At 34.3% G+C, this 24433-nt stretch overlaps 1 protein-coding gene across 1 annotated transcript; it reads left to right on the top strand.

Annotated features, from left to right (window-relative positions):
• Positions 1-818: 818 nt before the first annotated feature.
• Positions 819-22235, top strand: LOC145293761 (uncharacterized). Its single transcript, XM_080140312.1, has 2 exons — positions 819-3164; positions 18035-22235. Exon 1 carries the CDS (start codon positions 869-871, stop codon positions 1988-1990), a length of 1122 nt encoding a protein of 373 aa, XP_079996438.1. The 5' UTR covers positions 819-868; the 3' UTR covers positions 1991-3164; positions 18035-22235.
• The last annotated feature ends 2198 nt before the right edge of the window (positions 22236-24433 follow it).

Genomic DNA, 24433 nt, shown 5'->3' on the forward strand with positions numbered 1-24433 from the left:
GACGAGTCTATTCGAGTGGTGACTGGACTGTATGTAACGCATTGTTTTCTCCTTGACGTAAATATAAACGAAGCTTACTTTTTCTTTTCTTTTTAATGGAGATATTTACACAATTTTCAAGATCGAACACGAGTTACGGAGTTGGATTACTACAATCTTATACGGATAGTTTGTTTTTTTTTGTTAAGATGATATAACGGATTTGCTGCTGTTTAAAACAAAACAAAACAAACTAACAAAAAAAAACCATCACGCCTTAAACTGAAGAGAGAGAGAGAGAGAGAGAGAGAGAGAGAGAGAGAGAGAGAAAACAAATGATTTTTAGCTGTCAACGAAGTAATATGTTCTGTTAACAGTTCTTTCTTTATTTATTTTTTACTTTTCACATTAAATGGATATATCATTATACACGCGATTTTTGGAAAAAGAACTTTTCAACTGTTTGCTCAACTATTTATCCTGCCCAACAAAACAACGCTAAAATATGTTATCAGTTTTTCCGTTCGAATTTAATCAGCCTGGATAGCTGTTTTTAACGGTTATTTAATCACGGTAATTTATTTTTTTAAATTAATTTGTTTTTATTTGTTACACATAGAAATCAGTTATTTTTTAAGTGAAAAAAACACACACACACACACACACAAAACAAACAAACTAAAACAACAACAAATAAACACGAAAACAAGCAACTTGTATTCAGCTGATCGTATACATTTAGATGTTACATTATACAAATTAAAAAAAAAAAATCCGTCCATTTGATATTTTAACAAATTATTGAAACTTTTTACTACATATTATTTATTTTATTTTATTTTTGTATATCCGATCTTTTCCTGTGGTTAAGCTGCCACGTGGGATCTATATGGAAAATTATCCGTTTCTTGAAGAATATGCTTCTTACGAAGAAGAACCTGTTGCCTATCAAGGGTTCTTCACTACAGAGCTGCTGAACACTCTGGCGGACGATTTCAGTTATAAAGAAGAGGTCTTTAACCTCGGCCTTCAGCTTGGGATTTCCCATTCCATCTCCATGCAGCTGCGATCAAGATATGACAGCCTTTTTCAATATGCCCTCGACGTCATCCTGCTTTGGCGCGAAACCTACAACAGCGGAGATTTCCAGGCATGTCGGAAACTCGACCTCGTATTACGGGACGTGGGCCTCAGCAGAAAAGCTGCGAATCTCGTCTCCATGTTTTTGCGGTGGGTTAACAGTCAAATGTGTTGCCGGGAGATCGTGGAAAGTAATGCGCAACGCGCAATCACAAAGTTATCAAAAAGCAACAACTCCTCAGGCCTGCGACCGTCGGTCGTAATGAAATTTAATAAATGGTGTCGACAACAAAGACTCCAAAATAATGAATTTAATATGGCTTTATATTTCCAGTTATTCGGTTCCAAACTGTACGAAATGGAACAGGACTACGTGTTAAATTTCAATAAAACCCTTTTATATCTCAATACGTCTATTAAACACCATTTACCTCATGACGCCTTCTATCTGACTGTTTTAACCAACTTGGACATAGAGAATAACGTAGGCCTGTCAGCATCATATCTTGTCAAAGAGATCACAGAATTCCTTCACCCACGTCGACTAGCGAAAGTGTGCGACCAGCTACCCAGCATGGATGTTGTTTGTCAGCTTTCCCATGCTCTGGATGTTCCTGATAATATGGTCGAAAAAGCTAAATTTCGACATCCGGGCTCTTTATTTTTGATTGCTTATGATATCTTATACGCCTGGAAACAGGACTGTCCATTTCTGGCAGAGGAGGACCAAATCGAATGTCTGGTTGAAGCCCTGGAATCTATAGATGCAAACAATTTAGCTTTTGAGATCCAAAAAGACTTCGGTGACTGGCAAATGAACCCTGGAACTGAACATCAAATATGCAGATGTGAGACACTAATCAAGAAGCGACCCATCGTTGAGATAACCACAGAATCGGAGAGAAAATATAAATGCAAGCGAACTAACTGAAGTGAGATCTAATCCCAGTGTTCAATTAATATTACTGCTGAGAGAAAAAGTATGAACCATCTTTTCCGATTCTCTGACCAGCTTTAGCTGAATATAGCCATTTGCATTCTTTGATAAATTTTTCTGACCATCCGAACAGCTATCGGTATGTTCATCTCCCTCCCATGGTGAGAAGAGATGACATAAGATTGGGAAAGTGGGATTTGAAAAGCTTGCGTTCTACAGGAGGAATTCTCTACTCTGCAAAAATGCCTGTACAGTCCCATTGGCATTCCTCTGTATGGGCGCCTCAGGTAATTAACATTAAACTGACCTTTTATCAAAGAGATGGATGGACCTCCTAGAAGGATGGATCTCCTAGAACTGCACAGGATTATATAGGCCATACCTCAGCTAAGAGAACAAGCCAGTGAGCTCAACAACACAGCAAAGGATTTTTATCCTCAGTCACCAAAATCAGCAGAGAGTAGATCATTCCTGTAATGATCTTTCCCCTATTGAGATTGCGGTGTAATACTGGTTTTGTGTAGTTCTAGGAGGTCTACCTTCCCAGGTTTTTTCTTCTCTCTTTGAGGAGGGGGTTATTTTATTGCTAACTACTTGAGGCACTATTACTAGGGAATGCCGACAGGTTTACCCAGGTACTTTTTATAAGCCAGAGTGTCCCTCCTTGTCAATCCCACTTTCTGACTTAGGTGTGACAGTTCTTGCAGTGGAAGAGAACTAAATACCTCAACAATGGCGGGGGGGGGGAGTAGACGACCCCCCCCCCTTCTTGGTATAGGTTGCCAATTTTGTTGCCTGCTAAACCGTGGCCAATGGAATATAAACTGGTATCTCGTCTATTCTTTTGCAAGGATGGCGCTTCCTAACTCTTGTTCGAGGGACTTTTGTGGAAAAAACAAGGGGGGGGGGTAGGTTTCTACCAAATTCACCTCTACTCTAACTAGCACGTGGCCATCACAATGAGTCTCCTGCTTAACTGCTGGGCGCGAATTATAGCATCTGCTCTGTCCTTGAACTGAGGAGAAATCCTTTTCGACTGAGTCAATTTTGTTCCCAACCTAGAGTGCCTCACCTTAAAACCACATATTTGTGAACAAAATTGAGCTTCAAGAGTCTCTAAAGGTAGAACACCAAACGAAAAATACAGAAAGCAAGAAGAAAGTGAGAGGTGAGTTGGGGTTTTTTTTTGTATTGCCACTCGGACTTAACATTCAGAAAGAACGTTCATTTTTTTAATGACTTTTAATACTGATATCTTGTATGATTTTGGCATTGTTTATACCGCTGATGTACTGAGAAAGTTCAGTAATCAACATAGCAGGCTAAAGTCTGATTTCGAAATCAATTAAAACAAGAAAAAATTCAAATTTAAAAAACAACGGAAATACAAAAAAATTATTTATGTATCACGAAACACAAATATATTTCAGAGCTTTCATAAATCAATCAACTATCTATTTTTTTTAAAACTAAGAAAATCAAATTTTATGAGTTTTTTGGGATTATTAGTATTATCGTCGCCATTACAAAAAATTTAACCAGTTAACCAGTGCTTTGTTTGAGTTGTCTCCCTTTCTAAACATGGTCGTCGAGACACACATCTCGTTTTCTCATACTATCTGATCAATTTACGTGATTTATAAAATATGAAATCTTCATTCCATCATACATATTTTTTTTTTTTTTAATTAGGTTAAGCCCTGGACTTGCGCCTAAAAACACTATGTGAAACGCCAAAATGAAGACGAATCTAAAATTTATAAACATTGTCGCCATTTTTAATTACCAAGAAGCAAAGTGTAGCATCTGTTCTGATACTACACTTCATTTTTTTTGGTCCTCGGTCAATCAAGGAGAAATCCTTCCTGATTGAGGCAAATTCAATTTTTTCCCCAATCGAGTTTTACTTTTGGGGAGGCGGATTTTCACCATATTAAAAACATTGTATCTAACTTTATCCTCATGGGGAGGCAAATAGCGACAAGAAAGTGGATTAGTTTTGGAAAAATACTGAAGTATATTTCAATCTAAATAATTTAAGTGATTGAAATAGAAATTAACTTTTTATTTTATTATTGAAAGCCATATGTAATATCACATAAAACGATAAGTATTTTTCATGCAATATTTTAAATACCTTACTAGATCACTAGTAACCTATCAGTATTTGTGATGCATAAAAATATATTAAATCGTTAAATTGCCGATGTGTTTAACCTAAATCCTCACCTTTCAAAAATTGAATTTTAGTGATATTCGTGTTTGTTTTGAACGAATATCACATTTTAATATTGTCACCGGCAAGACTTTTATTATCCAATGTATTCTCTAATGGTTTTCAATGGTCACCATTTTGTTTTCACTTGAGAGACTTGCTAAATGCGCATGCGCAATGGATTGCTATACAGGCAGAAGTTAGAAGAGAAAGAATAACAGTAATAAGCAAATGTGGTCAGGATTAGGTTTAAAGTTAGGGTTTGGCTTAGAAAAGAAAATTGAAAAATGAGGTGTTTTGTGCAAAAGAAAATATCGCAACTCGAGTTGTTTTTAAAGTGTGCCAGAAGACCTTTTACTCTAATAAGTTTCTTCCCTAGAACTGCTAGACTTCGAAATTCCCTTCTGGGTTCCTGCTTTCCAAACTGCACTAACATGCAGAAGTCCAAGTGTAATATAAACAGGCATCTTGTTGCCCAACTCCCTCGAAGTGGCACTGGTGCCTTGTTTGGGGTAAAAATGCAATAAAATAAATAAATAACAGAATAAATAAAATAATTAAACCGTAAACTCCGGAAAGGACATAATAATTAATATAAGCATAATGTTTATTTACAAAAAATGAAAGAATGTAAAAACACAAAAACTGAGGTACTTTATGCACTTATGTTACTGTGTTGAAATAATAACGTTATTATTTAGAAAGCCATTCTTACTATGGGGAGGGTATTTTGTAACTATTCTGTACTTTCACCTAACAATTTAATAAAAAAAAAATTCATGAAACATCAATTAAAAAATAGCACGGTAACATAAGTGCATAAGCATCAAAATAAACAGCAAAATCAATGTTGCTTATTAAGTGAGTGCTTAGTTTATTACACATCGGCACTTTGACTAATTAAATATATAATAAATGTGCCATTTGTCGATAATAGTATCTGTTCTGATACTACACTTCACTTTTTCTGTCTTCGGTCAGTGGAGGATAAATCCTTCTAGACAGAGACAATTTAAAAATTTTTTCCTATCCAGAGTGCCCCTTTTTGTTGGGAGCTGGATTTACCCCACATTAAAAACCGACCTTGTGTCTAACTCTGCCCTGGTGTCCGGGGGGGGGGATAAATAGGATAATTTTCTTTATACAGAATAAACTATTTACATAACTATTTATGGATTGATTTACATAACTATTTATGGATGACATCATAAAAATAATAAAGCTCGCCCACAGCTTTTGACAACAACCACCATTCAGCTTTTATGACGTCATTCATTTTTTTTTTTTTTTTTCAATGTAATAACTCTGAGTATCCCGAAAGTTTACTTTCATTTTCTTTTTTATTAAATTAAAATTATTAATCAAATAAAATACTGGTAAAACATTAAAATTTCTGTACAATTATTGATTATTTATTAGATTTGTCTCGACCAGTATTTTGTTTAATTTTCGATTTCATTAAGGATTATTATCGGTACTTCTTCGACCGCCGAAAATTTAGTTTTCATAAAAGAAAACAATAACTCCTAACTTTTTTGTTGTTGTTGTCAGTTTCAACAATAAACAATGTTATCTACCTAACTATAATGTCATAATTAGTTACATATTTATGGAATATTACATAAAACATGCATTTCATTATTCAACGAAAAAATAATGCTTTTGGGCCATGTTTGTTTTGTCAAGTGTGACATTGACATGTTACGTAAACACAAGGGAAATAACTCATGGTTTGCGTTTTTTCCCTTTGGAATTAATTCAAAATGAACATAATTTATCTACATATTTTGCATTTTTTTAAGAACTTTTTTTATATAAAATTAAGCACTTCTGCATGTCAGTGACAAATGCCCCTTGGGTCAAGATCAAAGTGTAGTATCTGTTCTACGGATGCTACACTTCAATTTCTTGTTCTTTGTTAGTGGAGAAATCCTTCACGACTGAGACAATTTTTTATTTTTGTTCCTTTTCTCCACATTAAAAAAACGACCCTGGTGTCTAACTCTGTCCTGTGGGGAGGCATTGTAAATAGGGACATAGTGGCAACAGCGACGAGTTATCGACCCCTGTTCTTCGAAAGAGAGCTGATGCCTAGCGGCCATTGTGTAAACTTCAAATATAAACAAGTGTGTTTACGATAAAGCAAAAAAATATACAATAACAAAATAAATAAGACAAAAATATGAAAATCAAAACATTTATTGTAAAAAAAAAAATGCATCAAAATATAATTTCTTTTTAATGAGTGATTCATTACTGAAAATAAAATGAGAAATATGGCACACGTCAGAATACCCTGGCCAAATTTGGCAAATCACCGTTAAAAAAATCGTCCTCGCATATAAAACTTAAAAATCGAATGGGAGACTCGAAAACAAAATGAAACAATCTTTTTTTCTCATGCGTACCTATTATTATTTTAATAAAAACGAATTACTATTTCGTTATCTTTCTTACTAAAACAAAATAATAATTTAACATAATTAGCAAGTACGCGTGGAAAAAATAAAAGAATTAACCATTTTATTTTAGTAAGAAGGATAACGAAACATTTTAGTAAGAAAGATAACGAAAAAATAGTGATTCCGTTTTTACTAAAATAATAATGAAAATATACATCTTTTCTGGTAATAATAAAATAAAGTTCGTTTCATATTGTTTTCGATTTGATTTTTAAGTTTTATATGCGCAAACGATTTTTTTTTAACGGTGATTATTTGGCCAGGGTATTCCGACATCGACATATGCCATAAATATGATAAAAATACGAAACATTTATAGATTATTTGTCCCTCTTGCACTTAAAGTAATGGAAATTAGGAAGATAAAAAAGGAACAGCAGTCATTTGACACCGGTTGAAAGAATGCAATTTGATTGGATAGAGAAATATTGACGTCATTACTATGAAATATTGATAAAATTTAAAAATTGTAAGTGTTGAAAAAGAATTGGAAAGAATTTAATAATTCCAGCAAACGAGTAGTTTCCAAGATATGAAGAATTTTATGTAAATTGAGCACCCACTCGTTGACGCTCCTCCAACAAAAATTCGGCAAATATGTATTTCAGCGGCGTAAATTGAAGTTTTACACTAGTGGTGGCCATAAAGTGGGTGATCATTATACGTTAAATTATTATAGAAAACTGTTACCCACTTTCTTTAAACTAACATTTCTTCATATCTTGGAAACTACTCGTTTACTGGAATTTTAAACGTTATTTTCGTTTTCAACATCCCCAAAAACTTATACATGTCTTAATTTTCCAAGTTTTTTTTTTCTATAGTGTGGAAAGTCGATTGTCTGCCCCTTTCTGGTCTTATATTCCCAACATTCCCAATTGGTGTCGCTAGCAGTGTATCATTCAAAAACAAGATGGCGTGAAGTTTTTCTTCGATAAAATGTCTCATAATATTTGATTTTCTTAAATAAAAAAAAACTACTTGATCGATTTAAGTGATTTTCGGAATATGACATTTTCATGCAGTGACAAGTACGTTCATTATAAAGATTTTTTTCAGATTTTTATAGTAAAAAAGATTACTTGTGGACCATTTATAGACTTGTACCCTGTTATTCTGGAAAACAAGTTAAAATTGGCAAAAACATTTTCTTGCATGCATCATAGTAACTAAATTTTAACTCAAAATCATTCTTTTAATAATATTGAATGTATGTATGTGTGTGTGCATATAAGTATGTATGTGTGTGCATATATATAACTATTTTTATTTTTTATACACTTTTTGATCGAATTCTGAATGCAGTAAATAACTTTTATGACTAAAAATTTTCCATTCTAATTTGTAATGAAAGTTGCTCAGATTTTCCTCATTCCTTTTAACGTCTGATGAAATATTCAAAATGATGATAACTCTATTCTTAAATTTACTTCAGATGAATGTCACTTTTACATCTGAATTTTTCCAAGTACTCTAACCATCTAACCAATTCGCCATGGGTTATTGTGCAAGGTCGAAGGTTCAATACTCAGTGTGGGCAACAGAAATACAATTGCAAATTATTTAGGTTAAATGAAATGTGTAGAAAGAAGGCGGTACAATGCAGAGGTAACGGAAAGATACAAGCTGAAGTAGGTGAGAAAGTTTTATTAATACAACTTACAAATACATACTACATAATATTAATTGTAATGAAAAACTTTGATACGGAGTGAACTTTAAGAAGCTTTATTTTACTAAGAACAGACCTGGGAACTCAAGGAAAGGAAGAGAAAAGAAGGAAAAACTCAAGGGAAGTAACTCACTTCTGGAGAGTAGAAACGGAAGTTAAAAGAAGTTAGAGAGTTCTTTTCTGTCAGCACATTCTCCACTGCTCAGTGAAATTCGGGGCCGCATGACTTTCAGGGGGCACAAGGCTTCAAGGAATCTCAGGAAAGGGGGGGTGTTTAGGCTGAAAAAAAAGAGAAAAGATACAGAAGTTTAAAGCTGATAGTTTTCAGCTAAATATGGAGGGCTGCGACGGACTCTGGTAGAACGTCGAAGACCCAGCACCTTGTCTTCCTCTGCTGATCTTTTTTGTCGATCATCAGAGAGGGGGGTAGTAGGAACTGAATCCTCTAGGATGGAGTTTTCGATTCTGCTAGGCTGAGGATCTGAAAGGTTAGATTCCAGAGGTGCATTCTGCAGCTGTTGGTTCTCCATCTCCAGATCTGATTCTGCCTCCAAGCTGCTCTGCCTATCACCCAATGGCGATAAGTGGTGTAAGGATACTTTCATCTCTCGTCCATTATTAAAACGAACATGAGCATAGTTCGGATTGACTTCAAGTAGATCTACAGTCTCGACCAGGGGCTCATATTTGCTTCCACGCACATGCCGCTTTAAAAGGACAGACTTAGCGTTTGTAAGCCAGGTGGGCATAGAATCTCCAGTGGCCGATTTCCTTTGGAAATTGAAGAGGCGTTCATGGGGAATACAATTAGTGGAGGTGGAAAGCAGTGAGCGAATGCTGTGGAGGGCTACATCTAGTACTCTTTCCCAATTTATAACGTGGAGGTTTCTCGACCACAGAGCCAGACTTACCGTCAGCCAGATGATACCGTTATATCTTTCCACTTGTCGATTACTTTGAGGGTTAAAAGCAGTTGTTCGACTAGTAGCAATGCCTCGAGAAAGCAAGAATTCCTTTAGTTCCTCCGACATGAAAGCAGTTCCGCAATCAGAATGTATAAAAGAAGGGTTTCCAAATATGGAGAATAAGTTAGTTACGTGTTTTCAGACAGTAGCAGCTGAAACATCGGCACAGGGGAAAGTGAAAGGAAAGCATGAGTATTCATCAATGACAGTCAGTATGTATCTGTTGTGGGAATTTGAAGGTAATGGTCCTTTGAAATCCACACTTAGTCTCTCAAAAGGCTGACTCGCCTTTATGAGAGTCTGAGGAGCCGTCTTGAGAAATCTGGGTTTTATTTTGGAGCAGACCCGACATGCTTTTGTAACTGCTCTGACATCTTCCACAGAATATGGGAGATTTTTGGTTCCGACGAAGTGTACCATCCTGGTTACCCCTGGATGGCATAAATCTGTGTGCAAAGAGTGTAATTTGTCAGCAGAGGTGGTAGAAGAACAAATTCGAGATAAAGCCCTGCAGCGGCATTCTGTTTCCCTGGACGATAAGTGATATTGTAGCTAAAACAGGCAAGCTCCAGCTTCCATCTCGTAATCTTCTCATTTTTTATTTTACTCTTTCCCTTGGGGTCGAACATAAAAGAGACCGATTTTTGGTCAGTGATAAATTTGAAATGCTTCCCCAGCAGTAAATGTCGCCATTTTCGGATCGCTTCTACAATTGCATAGGCCTCCTTTTCAACTGCAGAATGCTTCTGCTCAACGGAGGTTAAAGTTCTTGAAAAGAAGGCCACTGGTCGAGAGTTCTGTGTTAGGGAGGCAGCGATAGCATGCTCTGAAGCATCGGTTTCAACCTCAAGGGGAAGAGAAGAGTCTATGGCTACTAGGGATGATTTCGCGATTTCTTTCTTCAGTTCTCTAAAGGCGTTGGTTTGTTCCTTAGTGAAAGGAAACTTGGTAACTTTGGTAAGGGGGTGCAATTTCTCAGAGAAGTTGGATATCCATTTTGAATAATGAGAAAACATTCCCATCGCTCGACGAAGAGAAGGAAGGTCTAGAGGAACAGGCAAGTCGATCAAACCTGTGAACCTGTCAGAGTCTGGTTTTACTGAACCTTTGCTTATAGTGTACCCAAGCAGGTCTACAGAAGCAAGAGAGTAGTGACACTTGTTTCCATTCAGGGTTAGTCCATACTTCGCCACTGCCTTCATAAAGCTTTGTAAATTGGTATCATGCTCAGCCTGATTTTCTCCACAAACTGTAACATTGTCGATGTAGGCAAAGGTTCCTCGGAGGTCCTCTCGTTTGATGATATCATCGATGACTCGTTGGAAACTGGCTACTCCATTAGTTACTTTGAACGGAATCCAACGAAACTGGTAGAGGGATCCAGAAGCTTCGAAGGTGGTATACTTTCGTTCTTCTGGTTTGATGGCAACTTGATGATAAGCACTGGTTAAATCAAGAGTGCTAAACACTTGGTAAATGGCAATCTCATTTACCATATCCTCCATTCGAGGAAGAGGATAAGTGTCTAGGAGAGTGAAACGATTTATCGTTTGGGAGTAATCCACAACAAGCCTCTTCTTATGATTCTCAGGAGACACTATCAGAGCTTGAGCTCGCCACGGAGATTGAGAGGGTTCTATAATACCTTCCTTTAGCATACGAGTTATTTCTGATTTAATAAATCCGGCATCAGGTAGGGTATGTCTTCGGGATTTAACGGCTATTGGGCGACAGTCGGTGGTTAGGTTTGTAAAGAGAAAGGGGTAAGGAACATTTTTAATGGCGGTTAACCCTCAAACAGAGAGAGGGGGTAGGGGTCCTCCAAAAGGTATTTCTACTGACGAATGTCGGTTTAAAAATTTATGTCACTGCATAAGTCTGCCATAATCAACAGTTTGATATTATTGTATACCCTTCCTTTCAGACTGAGAGATACAACACAATGTCCAAGAGTAGTAGATGTATGAGAACTACTAGCCATTAAGATTCTCTCCGAACTTGGCAAGACTGCTAACCTGAGTTTCTTAACTTTATCAGGGTGGATGAAATTTTCAGAGCTCCCAGTATACTAATAGGTTCACCTCTGATTTTTCCCCATAGGGACAAACGAGATAGACTTTTTGAGGAATTAAAACAAGGAACCGAAGAAGCAAGAAGAGACTCAACGTAATTTGTAGTAGCCGCCGTTGGAGATCTATAGACACGTGCGAAATGCCCCTTCTTCTTGCAGTTTTTGCATATTGAGTTTCTGGCGGCACAACTCGCACTGTTATGATTTGGTTTTCCACAAAAAAAGCATTTCTGCCCCGGGAGTGCCGCTGCTGTGGGTTGCTCCTCATGCTCAGTCTGGTCATTCTTGTCCTCTTCGTTTTTAGCAGCAGATATGGACGCAGTCAAAGAGTCTGACTGGGCGTAAGCAGATAGCTGTTTTTGAGCGGACTCCAACGTGAGCACTTGGTCATACGCCGTGTGTAAGTTGAGTCTCTTGTTTTCTAAAAGTCTTTGTCTTATGTGGGATGATGAAATCCCGTTTATAAACGCGTCCCTTATGTATTCGTCCCTCGCCTGTATGACCATCACGGCCTGGAATTCACAGTCCTTGGCAAGTTTTTCAATGACTGTAGATACTGGTCCACACTTTCATTTGTCCGTTGTTGACGAGTAGCCAATAAATGCTGACAGAAGATGATGTTTTTGGGTCGAACAAAAACCTTTTCGAGGGTGTTCATGGCCGTCCGATAGTCGTTGATGTCTGAGATATATTTATATATTGTCGGAGACACCAAGTTGATCAACAGGTTTAATTTCGACTCGTCCGTAAGGGGTGAACCGTTAACCGCTTCCAGGAATATCGTGAACGATCGCTTCCAATGTATCCATGTGTAGGCGGCGTCTATTTTTGTGGGATCCAAATCCAGCCGTTCAGGTTTCAGGAACTTCTCCATTGTGGTTTAGTTGTTCTTAGTAAAATAAATTTTAATGAAAAACTTTGATACGGAGTGAACTTTAAGAAGCTTTATTTTACTAAGAACAGACTCGGGAACGAGACCTGTTACTTCAAGGAAAGGAAGAGAAAAGAAGGAAAAACTCAAGGGAAGTAACTCACTTCCGGAGAGTAGAAACGGAAGTTAAAAGAAGTTAGAGAGTTCTTTTCTGTCAGCACATTAATAAAACTTTCTCACCTGCTTCAGCTTGTGTCTTGCCGTTACCTCTGCATTGTACCGCCTTTTACACATTTCATTTAACTACATACTATACAATGCTTCAAGCAAACTACATCTACCTCTTAAATTATTTAGGACTTCTATTGAGTCATAGGGGACGAAATGAGAGCATGGTAATTGTATGGATTAAATAAAGAGCTTCATTTGAAATTCTGTGCAGATTTGCGAGCTCAACAGAAAGATTTCAGAGTTTGACAAGATGCACCTAAAGAAGGTCGGAGGTTATATCGGCCGAAACTTTGTGAAAAATGACACTCAAGATGAGGAAAAAACAATCTCCATCTCAAAAAATCATAAACATAAATTGTTTAAATATTATTTTTCTATGCAATAACAAGTCTGCATAACAGAATTACCATTGTGTTTACAGTTCTTCAAAGATTTGAATTCTGGTTACTGTTAAGTCACCACCTTAATTTTTCAAAATTATTGCTTAGTTTTAAAGAATTGATAAGTTGGATAACGTAGATTACTGTTCGCACCTTGATTATTTATTTTCTGCAATGTTTTGGCCGGTTATCTTTTTTTGTTAACTTTGAATCTTTCTAAGCTAAGGAACCCATATGGAACCTTGAACTGCACTTCTTGTTTTGTTCACAGGGGTAGATTGTTCTTATTTCCTCTGCCATGACCAAGTGGAAGTGTGAATTAATTACAATGTTATTCTTAGGTTTTATCACTTATGGTAAGGAATAAACTGTTAACCTCTAGAAGACATCACTCAGAATTGGTCGTTAATCAAAGAATTTACCTGCTGTGCAATGGTCAATGTGGATAACTCCAGCATGAATATGTTGGGTGTCCTAAATCCAATCTCGTTTCTTGATGTACAACATTATGATGATGCCCAATTAGTGAGAAATATCCCTGTTCAGTAATGTTGTAATGATGGTTGAACCAGTGTTTCTCAACTTTTTTTTCCCTTTATGGAACCCTTCCAATAATACTGATGTCCCAAGGAACTTCTCCATGTTTTTTTTTTTTTCCAGAGAAGTCCACCTTTGCTGATTCTTGTTAGGCTGGTTATTTCTTTCCTCCGTAAGAAAATATTTTGCAATCTTATTTATTTCTTATTCATAAAGCAATCAATATTTTTCTTTCTATAACCAGTTTAGGTATAAAAAAATATGTCTTTCTCAAATTTATTGACAATTTTGAAAAAAAAAAAACCTGCATATTTTTCTGAAAACTATTTCCGACACATAATAACTGATCCTTTTTTTCTTTCCTGTTTATTCGCAATTCAAAAGTAACTAAAATAATTTCCACACAAAAAATGTTCAGAAAAAAAGCTGAAAAAAAATGTGCAAATCTCAGTCTATTTATAAGTATCTTTTGAAGAAACCTTTCGCAAGCTGTTAATAAACCCTAGGATTCCATGGAACCTTGATTGGGAAAGTGGATTACAGTTTAACCATCCTTCATTATTGATGGTTTTGGTCGAGTCTTTCACAAAAGTTTTGTTTATATTTTTTATTTTTCTAATTGGACCGGAAAATGAGATTAAATGAAGTTTTTTTTATCAAAGATGTACGAGGCATGTCTGATAAATAATGGGGCTGGTGTTCCAATTAATTATTTCAATTCCCAAACAATAAATTAAGTTGTTTCCTCCTCTTCAAAATAATCTTCTCTCAAATCCAATGCATTTCCCATCTTTCTCTGCTGCATTTCTATGCATTACTAGAAGGATTCTCCTCAGGTCTGCTTCTGTTCTGTTGTAAAAGTCCTGACAATCAGAATGTTTACTCTTCCTGGGGAGATGACTTGAGCTACTTTAAATATTTCATTCTGGAAATATGAATAAACTTGTGAAACATAAAAAAAGGTGTTGTTTCTTTGAAAGCTCTTGTTATCATCATCATGATTAGACTAGAGTCTAGTGATGGCTATTATCAACAATGCAACATAGATGATTTACCCATTAAATGCATATTCCATTCTCCTTTATCTTGTTTTGAAGCATTGCTGGTAGGATTTTTTCTCAAATGAGTGCCACCTTGATGATGGCTGCTACACTTTCAAAATAGGTTCTCTTGATAATCCTTTTCAGCTTGAAAAAGTAAGTAAAAGTCACACAGAGCAATCTCAGGTGAATCAGGAGGTTGTTTCAGTATGTCAATATCCTCATTGTTCATTGCTCATGTTTGTTGTTTGTTCCTCAATGCTAATAGCTGAACGACTTGAAGGGTAATAGGACTGGTGTCACAAACAATTTATCTTAGTTTTCAAACAACAATTTAAATGGTTCACCTTTTAATATAACTCCTGAAAGCTAATCTATCATATATCTTTGCCTTGCTGGATGAATTTGTTTGGATGCCCCTTATGATGAATTTATTTGGATGCTCCTCTCCTGCAAGTGAGACACAAGGGCAAGCTTGGGTTCTGTTTCTGTGAAACGAACTGGATTCAAACTTGACACACCCAGGTTTTCAGTCCATATCATTAACAACTCGGCCACCATAACTCCCCCGACTCTTTTGAGAATCACCATAACTTCAGAATTGATAGTTCCTTTGAACTTGACGGAAAGTTTAGGCAAAGTAGTTGTCCTAGTACACTGCTGGATACTGTGAGCAGGTGTACTGTCATGGTGAAGAGCAAAACATTGTAATAAAAGCATGTGAATAAATGCAGAAAGCTAAGATTAGTTATATATATATCAGTACATCACCAATCATCAAGGCCAAAGAAACACTCGAGGTTAAAGGTTAATAAAGAGATTGACAATTGAATGATGATGAATACCATGAAAGTATTGAAAATCTACACATACAACCCCTAATCACGTTCACACTGATTCTTATTAGATTACCAAAATTAAGCAATGTGGAGCCTGGCCAGTACTAGATGGGTGACCATTTTAGGAATATTAGACGCTGTATGCTATTTTCCCATAATTAGGATATGCATGATGCAGATGGGGATTGATCGCGAAATTGATGTACTTTGTAAATTTTCTCCTTTCGAGGGAGTCGGTATAGCCATACCAGGTATAATCAGTTCATACACATATTACCCCCCCCAAAAAAAAAAGAACAACTCATCCAGAAACAGCAATTCTTCTCCCTTTGTCAGAAACACAGCTTATGAAATGTGCGGATGAAAAGAAAAAAGAGGAAACTAGAGTTACAAGTTTGTCGAAATTAAACCTATGGTTCACTTTAAAATAATCTACGGATCTTTTTTTTGTCAATACTCACACATCATTGCCATTATTATTCAGACTGGCCTTGTATTTCTTGTCAAAAAGTTTTTAAGAAATTGTCTATATATGTATCATCTATCAAAATTTATTATGAATATATTTTACCCTTTTATTTTGCATAAAGGAAGACACACATCATTCAAAAAATCCGAGAAGAATGTCATGCATGGAATCATTAATAAAATTTGAAATCCTTTCTGTAATCAAACCATATTTGGCACAAATAGACTACTGTCTGTGGCTGAGTTTTCCATCAAGTTTTAGTGGTAAATAAATTTATTTTATTGCCTTTCAGTGACATGCGGGGGGGGGTCACTTTGGTGATCGTCTCATCAGTCAGTAGATGTGATCTTGAACAAACCTCGCATTCATCAGAGTTTATACTCTCAGATATATTTTTGAGTTTATCTTAAAGATAATAATCTAGAAGGTACACCTTCCAAGGGTTTACCGTTTTGCCATTTAAAAAGGGGCCAGTATATTGTAAATCACCTGAGGCGCCCCTACCGACAGGGCTACCCAGGCCATTTTTGTTCTGCCAGAGTGCTCTTTCACTACGGTTTTGGCTATTAAAATTCCACTTTCCTGGTGTCTAAAATTTCCACCATAGGAGGGAGATAAATAAAATTTCAAAGTTAATGTCGATCAAAATAATCATGACAGAAAAAGAGATCTGAAGAGTAAGGAGATTGTTATCACAGAAAATTTAAGTTTCGAAACAACAAAATAGTTTTTCTCTTTCAATGTAACCCTTTCTCATGTCTATTATTTTGTCACACATCTAAGCATCGCTTGACAGATTTTTCTCAATTTGCCTTAAATGTCTTAACTGAAGAAGATGATCATGGCCCAAATTAAGACTGTGTTAATCATTGAACATGGCATAATCACATTCAAAACTAATTCCTATTAGATTACCAAAGTTAAGCAACGTTTAGCCCGGTCAGTACTAAAATGTAATACCAGGTGTTGTCTGTTCTTTTTGATTATATCGGCATTATTTCCAGTCATCCTGGACTTCTTGTAACTGGAATTAAGCAGTGTCAACTCAGTAGCAGCATGGTCGGAGATTGCGCAACCCTTGCTTTACAACTAGGCATGTAGGTACCCTTACAGAGGTATGCATTACCTCTCAAGACTGAATGGAGACCATAACTCTAATCATTGAATGGAAATGAAACAAAGACTGTTGGACATTTATGATTGATACTTAGTGGACAAGTCAAGCATAGACTGAAGTTTATTTGTATAAGACAAGAATCCAAGTTTGCCCAGAAAAATATCCAGTAAATAAAACGTTGTTTAGTAAATCGTTATTTTTTTGCATTTCCATACACCAAACATAAATATCGCTAATACATCTGCAGTAGGCTGAGATAAACTACCACACACACACACACACACACACACACACACACACACACACACACACTAAATCGAACTTACTAAGAGAGATAATAACTTCTGGTGAATACCGGAAAAATATCCAGTAAATAAAATGTTGTTCAGTAAATCGTTATTTTTTTTGCATCTTTCTATTTTTGCATTTCCATACACCAAACATGGATATAAATATCACTAAAACATCCGGTACCTTACTTGCCTGGGTGGATTGCCTGTAGGCTGAGATAAACCGTGTCTCTCACACACACACACTGACAGACGGACATTAGGAAAATTTATAATAAGATACGGTTGGATTGCAGTAAGAATGTAAAATTTTATTAATAATTCCATGAGTGGCTTTATTCATTTTTTTTTCTTGAAAACTAGAATTTACTAAATGATAGTCAACAATGGCTACAGTTTTAAAATATTTCTTTCTTCATCCTTGAGCCATCTGATGTCAGTAAATGTAGTTGAAATGTTGGCAAATTCCAAGCTCCAGAGCTCTTGATCAGAGCTGTTAACAGCAAATCAGTCCCTGACAGATCAGTTTCCTCATTGTTGATCACTTTCAGTGTGATATATGAACCATCAGCTCTTCTCTTTGATCAGAATAGGAGTTTGGTTCATAGTAACAGGTGTCATCTGCAAGTGCTAGTTGTCTCCTCTTCACAACCGCTGACACATGAGGCAAGGATCTGTACAGGAACTTGTTCATGGGATGTTTTTTTTTTCCAAGAGATATAAGTTGCTCGTAGCATTTTGGAGTAAGTACCATCTAGCTAATTTCTACATGCCGTGTTAAAATAATTATAAAAAATTTACAGTCACACCACCATGACAAAAAGTGTCTTTAGTTTTTATTTGTTTATATTTTATTTATTTTAATTGAAATCTCTCCAGACAAGGTGTGAAGCAAATTGATGCCAGGATCTGAAAAGAACTTCTACTTCAAGATTAAAAACTAACCAATGATGAGTGTTGGATGAATAGATTCTGACTGGAAAAACAGCAATTCTTCCCTCTTTGTCAGAAACATTGCTTATGGAATATAAAGATGAGGATGAAAGAAGAAAATGAGGGAAGGTAGTTATATTTTTAAGTAGTTAAATTTTTGGAGTGAAAACTCAAATGGGAATATATGATCAAATCTCAGTTTGTTTTGATGGTTATTCTACTAGTCTAACTGAATAAATGTGAAAGTTGGGCCCATTTCTTGCAATAACGATAGCGGTAAAACACCCTATTTGAAGTTAATTCAACTTTAAACAATAGAATGCATCATCTTTTATTCTATACTGCTTTTGTATATGTGATATCAGTTGTAAAGTTACCTAATTTACATATTGGTTGTGAAGAAAAACATTTTATTAATTAACTATTTTTTGTTTTTACTTTAATGTGTGTTTTGATTTTAATATAACAAATATCTCTATTTCGCAATATTGTTTTATTCTCTGGACAAATATTTAACAATTGTATTCAAATGTTCCTTTCTTTGGAGGAACCAACTTTGTTTTCAACAAGTTGTGATTTACTTCTAAATCGAAAATGAAAAGGCAAATTGATTTTTTCCCCCTTTCTTTATGGTCACATTTAAATGATAAATAATTTTGTATCTAAATTTCAAAAACATAAATTTTTATGAAAAGGGAAAGATTTTGTTTTGGTGTTTACAAGAAAGTTATTATTGAAATGTTTATTATTTAAAATCCATCTTTCAAATATTTTATGTAGTGAACTTTGCAAAGCAATAGTGAGTTGGCAAACCAGTCAAGTTAATATTAAAATGAATTCAACAAACAGTCCAATTTTGCACCACTTTTATATCTCCTTATTTCAGTTTTGACTGTTAAAATATTTTGATTCTAGAAAAATCTTTAAAATTTAGGGCTTAAGATAAAGGGGTCTTAGAAAGACATTGAAATTCAGGGAATCAAACTTCATTGATCTCTAATAAATATGAGTAAAATTTAATGGATAAGATTTCCAAATTTATAATCTTAGAGTTTATCCTACACAAACATATATATATATATATATATATATATATATATATATATATATATATATATATATATATATTCCATATACTCCAGTGTCGGCATAAAAAACCAAAAGCAGTCAAATTTTAAAACCTAAAATGGAAATCATCCCCCCCTTTTTATCTCCCTCTCTTCCTCTCCCCATATCCATATATCTCCACCCACACCTACATGAATCTGCTACCCTCTTCACACACACTACAATCTAATGTACCTTAACCTTCAAAACTTAACTATTGTCGTATCCCTCCCCCTTATTATCTCTTACCCCCCCTTTTTTTTCTCATATTTCCTCTAAAATCCTTCTTCCAAATAATAACAATTATTTCTGTAAGGTCTGACGAGGCTGCTGGATCGTAAACATGGTCCAACATCCAAAACATATGTAACCAAACAGATAAAATGGTAATAAAAAATAAAACACACACACACACACACACACACATATATATATATATATATATATATACATATATATATATATGTATATAAGCATCTGTCTGAAGCTAAAAGTATACTATTACATCTATTAATATGCTATTGTTCTATTTTTTAAAGGTGTAAGTAGTGTAGTGTCTATTTTGCTGCCATTATGCCATCCTCACAGGCATTACCCCCTTCTCCTTTGATGAAAGGTAGTGTGGTTATATGCTTGTAGTGTGATCGATATGACAGTTATTGGCAAATCAAAGATGACCCCTCAGATCTCCACTGTATTTAGTCTTGTAAGATATCTGGTTGAAATGATTGTTTAATGAATCTCGAGCAATACACATCATTTTGGTTTTAGATAACATTAAAAAGAGTTGATATTTTTCGCATTAAGTAACATTAAAAATGATTAACATCATTTTTTTGTATTAAGTCATAAGTGTGCTGTAACTTACTGGAAGTATTTTTTTGTTTTCATTTTTGAAAGAGTTATACTAGTGGAAAAGGAAGACAATCCTAAATTAATGCATATATTCTAAAATGACTGTTACAATTCTTAAGACTTTTATTTTTTATCGATTAAAGAAATTTATCTTTTTCGAAAAAAGAAAAACGTTATATAAAAAATACATTCCATCCAGTTCATAATATTCTAAACTGAATGTTATATTTTATTTTTTGATTATAAAAACATATTTATTTTGGAAATAATTATTTTAAAATATAGAATGTTACGTTTTATTTGTAAATTTTAAATATAATTTTTTTGAAATATCGTTACTAAATTTTTAACAATTTTAATTAAAATCAATAAATGCTTTGTACTTAACGTTTTCTGTTGTGATATTTTGTTACTTTGTTGAACTTGTTTGAATTACGAGAAAAGTTTGGTCAGAAAACAAGCATTGATTCTGGATTGTCTTCCCTTTCTTCCAGCAAATTAAAGTGCACATGTGCTACAAATATAATTTTTTTTTTAATAACCTCTGAGGCTGAGTGTGCCTCAGGTAGTTACATGGTCTTTCAAACAGCTGTATATATGCTTTGAATTGTTGTAAAGTATGTGTTAAAATTAATTTAATTTTCCAAATTAACATCAAAATATTGTACTGTCACTTTCATCTCAAAATGGCATTCTGGCATTGCTGACAATGTATTAGTACCATCATTAAAACGGATTTAAATTATTTCATTAAAAATACATTACTTTGATAGTTTTCTAACAAAGGCAACATCAACAAGTGTGTTAACAGAACCCCCCCCCCCAAAAAAAAATGGGTCATAACTTTACGTATATGAAACATTTCCCGTTCCTGAAGAAAGCTTTTAACTCAAAAAATTTAAGACACAAGTGAAAAAAAAATATTTACATCTTATCAGTGGCTTTCAATGGCTTTTTGTTTGATTTTCAAATTTAAAATAATATTTATTATTACATGAGTGTACAATTGTTCAAAGTACGTATATATATTTTTGAAACACCTGATATTATTTAACTCTGAAAAGTTCAGTACTGAAAATGGCTGTATAAAATGCTTTTTGTATAAATTTTATTATCACTTTCTGTTCAGTCAACCTCAAATGAATTTTTTTGTTCTTGTTTTTTGTTTTTTACTTCTAATACTCGGGAAAACAAGACAAACAACTTTGTATTTTGTAAAAAAAAAAAAAACTAGTCAATTGTATCAACAGTATGATTCATTAACTGATATTGCTCACTAAACAGTCTTAAGTAAAAAAGAAAGAAAAAAAAAAGAATTTAAGGACACTGTATGGTATGTGTCCCTCAAGTTATTTACCTCATATATTAAGTTTGTCACTGAAAATGTAAATATGACATGTTATGATAAACTTCCAGGATTGTTGCCCTTGAATAAAACTCTTCTAATTGGTGCTTCTTCATTATTAGAGGCAAATTCGAAAATCAAAATATTGAATTTCAAGTAAAAACCAATAGTACTACTTAATTGTCATGTCGCAGTAATGAACATATCCAAAAATTACGAAAAGTGAAAAGTTAGAAAATTAATTATTAATGAAAACAATTAATTATTAATAAAAACTAATGATTTAATTATTAATGAAAATTTATTATTAATAAAAACAGTTTTTGAAGACAATTAACAAAGATTAAGTTTTGCTAATGGTCTTTGAAAATTATTTTCATTCATAATTAATTTTGTACCTTATCATATTTTGTAATTTCTTGACTATGTTCATAGCTACACATCGTGACAATTAAGTAGGTACCATTGGTTTTAATTGAAATTCAATATTTCTGTTTCTGAATTTAGTTCTAATAATGAAGAAGTACTAATTAATTTACATTTTACTCTTAATTTCTGTTATGTCAACTTCGGAAAGTTTTTATCTTGAATACTCACTGTTAAAGAAAATTTTGACCAAAAATGGTCTCCAAGCGTGGAGTGCATGCTGGAAACATTTTTATTTTTCCCTTTTGTGCAATTTATTTGAAAATATCTCATTTGACAATGTCTCATTAAAAAATGTCTTTTTAATACTTTTTCATCACTTGATGTATATTAAAAAGTGTAAGAGTTTTGTTTTTTTGCTTCTTATTTATGATTTTTACAACATAAAGAAATTTATATAAAGATGTTATTTTCTGTTTTTCTTTGTTTTATTTACTTAGTTTCATATTACGAGTATGTGTGTATAAAATTTTATTGCTGAAATTGAACTTTAAGAGTCCCATAAAATTGAACAGTTCCAAACAAAATGGGCGACCCACAATACACACACAAAAAACATACTGTTGACAACAAGCGATGTTAGACAATTTTTATTTTTGTATTGTCATCCAGATTAGAATTAACGGTAGAGTTATGGACATGTTTTTTTTTTTTTTTTTTTTTTTTTTTATTATTATTATTATTATTATTATTATTATTATTATTATTATTATTATTATAATAACAACAACAACAACTTTTATGTAGCGAAAAATACAAAGCAACATCATTCTTTAAAGGCTTACACTTGACTTCTGTTATTGCACTTGAATAATCAGAACACTTGGAAGGTAAATCAAAAATGTAATAATATAAAAATTTCTATAAAAGATTTTGCCATTATTAACATCACTGATGTCCTGAGAACGTTCAATAATCAGCATGACTGGCTGAAATCCGATTTTAGAATAAAAAAAGAAATGAAAAAGAAAACATTTTTAATTTAATTTTAGCTTAAGATTCATAAAAAGCATAGTCTTCCTTAATCCGGTACTTCTACATGTACTTGGAATTCTGTGATAATTTTGGACTCGCAATCAGTGTTAAGAAGACTGAAATGATGTTTCAGTCCTCTTCTGGAGAAGAACACCTACTGCCAAAGATTTGGTTTATGGCACTGACTTCAACACTTGACAGATTAACCTATCTTGCCAGCACTCTATCCAACGTACTCCACATTGATGATGAGATTAACAATAGGCTAGCCAAAGTCAGCTCTGTTTTTGGAGGGCTATGCAGCAACGTCTGGGACTACAGAGGTATCCATCTCAAAACCAAACTGCATTGCTGTATGTTTGTGAGACTTAGACTATGCTAGACATGCAAAGAAACTGAATCATTTTCACATAACCTGTCTTAGAAAAATCATGAAAATCAAATGGCAAGACAAGATCCCTGATACTGATGTTTTGGAAAGGGTCATAATACCATCTACCTTCACATTACATTACAAGTCTTAGGTTTGTTGGGCTGGACATGCTGTGCATATGTAAGATGAGTGCCTCCCAAAGCAACTTCTGTATGATGAACTTTCAAGTGGAAAAAAGTGTGTAGGTGGCCTAAAGAAATGCGTCAAAGACAATCGAAAGGTATACCTCAAAGCCTTAGGCATATGTACTGAATCGTGAGAAGTGCTGGCAAAGAATAGATGTAAGTGGCATGGTTTGATCAACAGAGGCTCTATGGAAACAAAGACAAACCATTTGAATGAGCAGAGGTGGAAGTGTACACTTTGCAAGTTAAGGGCAGCAAGCACCTCAGTGGTAACTACTGACCGTCACCTGTGGCTAATACTTTCAATCCCGCATTGGTCTGATAAGTCATCTATGGACACACTAACCCCAATCAACTACAAACCAGTGATGCTCATGTTCTTCATCAACAATGATGAGTGAGCATCAAAACTTCTACAAAAGTTGAGTTAAACTACTTTTATTTTAACCTTAAATTTTTAAACCTAAATGTAAATTCCATGAACAAAGCTTCTTTCTTAGAACTGCACACTTGTGGAACTCTCTTCCGTTTGCCTGGTTTCCAGCTGACTACAATATGGTCGTCTTCAAGTCCAATGTAAACAAATTTTTGATGAACCGTTCTCCTTAAGTAATCCAATGTACCAAATTTCAACTACTAATGATTACTACGATATTGTCCTATTTACTACTGTACACTCTTTAACCCTTATTCTCGAGTGGCCTTTGGACCTTGATAAGTAGTGACTCTTATGTAAAAAAAAAAAAGAAAGTCATTTTAGTTTCGTTCAGTTCTGTAGAAGCACTCTTAATCCTATCACTAACTCTTATCGGATAGCAATATGAAAAAAAAATTTAAAAAACACTAAAAGGGTTTTTAACGGTACAGTTAAAAATCAATTTATGGCCCACAGGACTCTTAAAGCTCAATTTATTGTTTTAATTTTCAGCTGAAGTAATATAAAAAGTTATGTCCGCATTTCTTAACATGAGAAAATTAAATTTGTCCATTGAATCGATTGTTACATAATACGAGAATATATATTAAATGTATGGAGACTCCGCTTCAATGAATCTGTTAAGATATCAACTTTCCTTGTC

Source organism: Euprymna scolopes, chromosome 1 (assembly GCF_053919585.1).
Source record: "Euprymna scolopes isolate OS-2025 chromosome 1, ASM5391958v1, whole genome shotgun sequence".
NCBI classification, from domain to species: Eukaryota; Metazoa; Mollusca; class Cephalopoda; order Sepiida; family Sepiolidae; genus Euprymna; species Euprymna scolopes.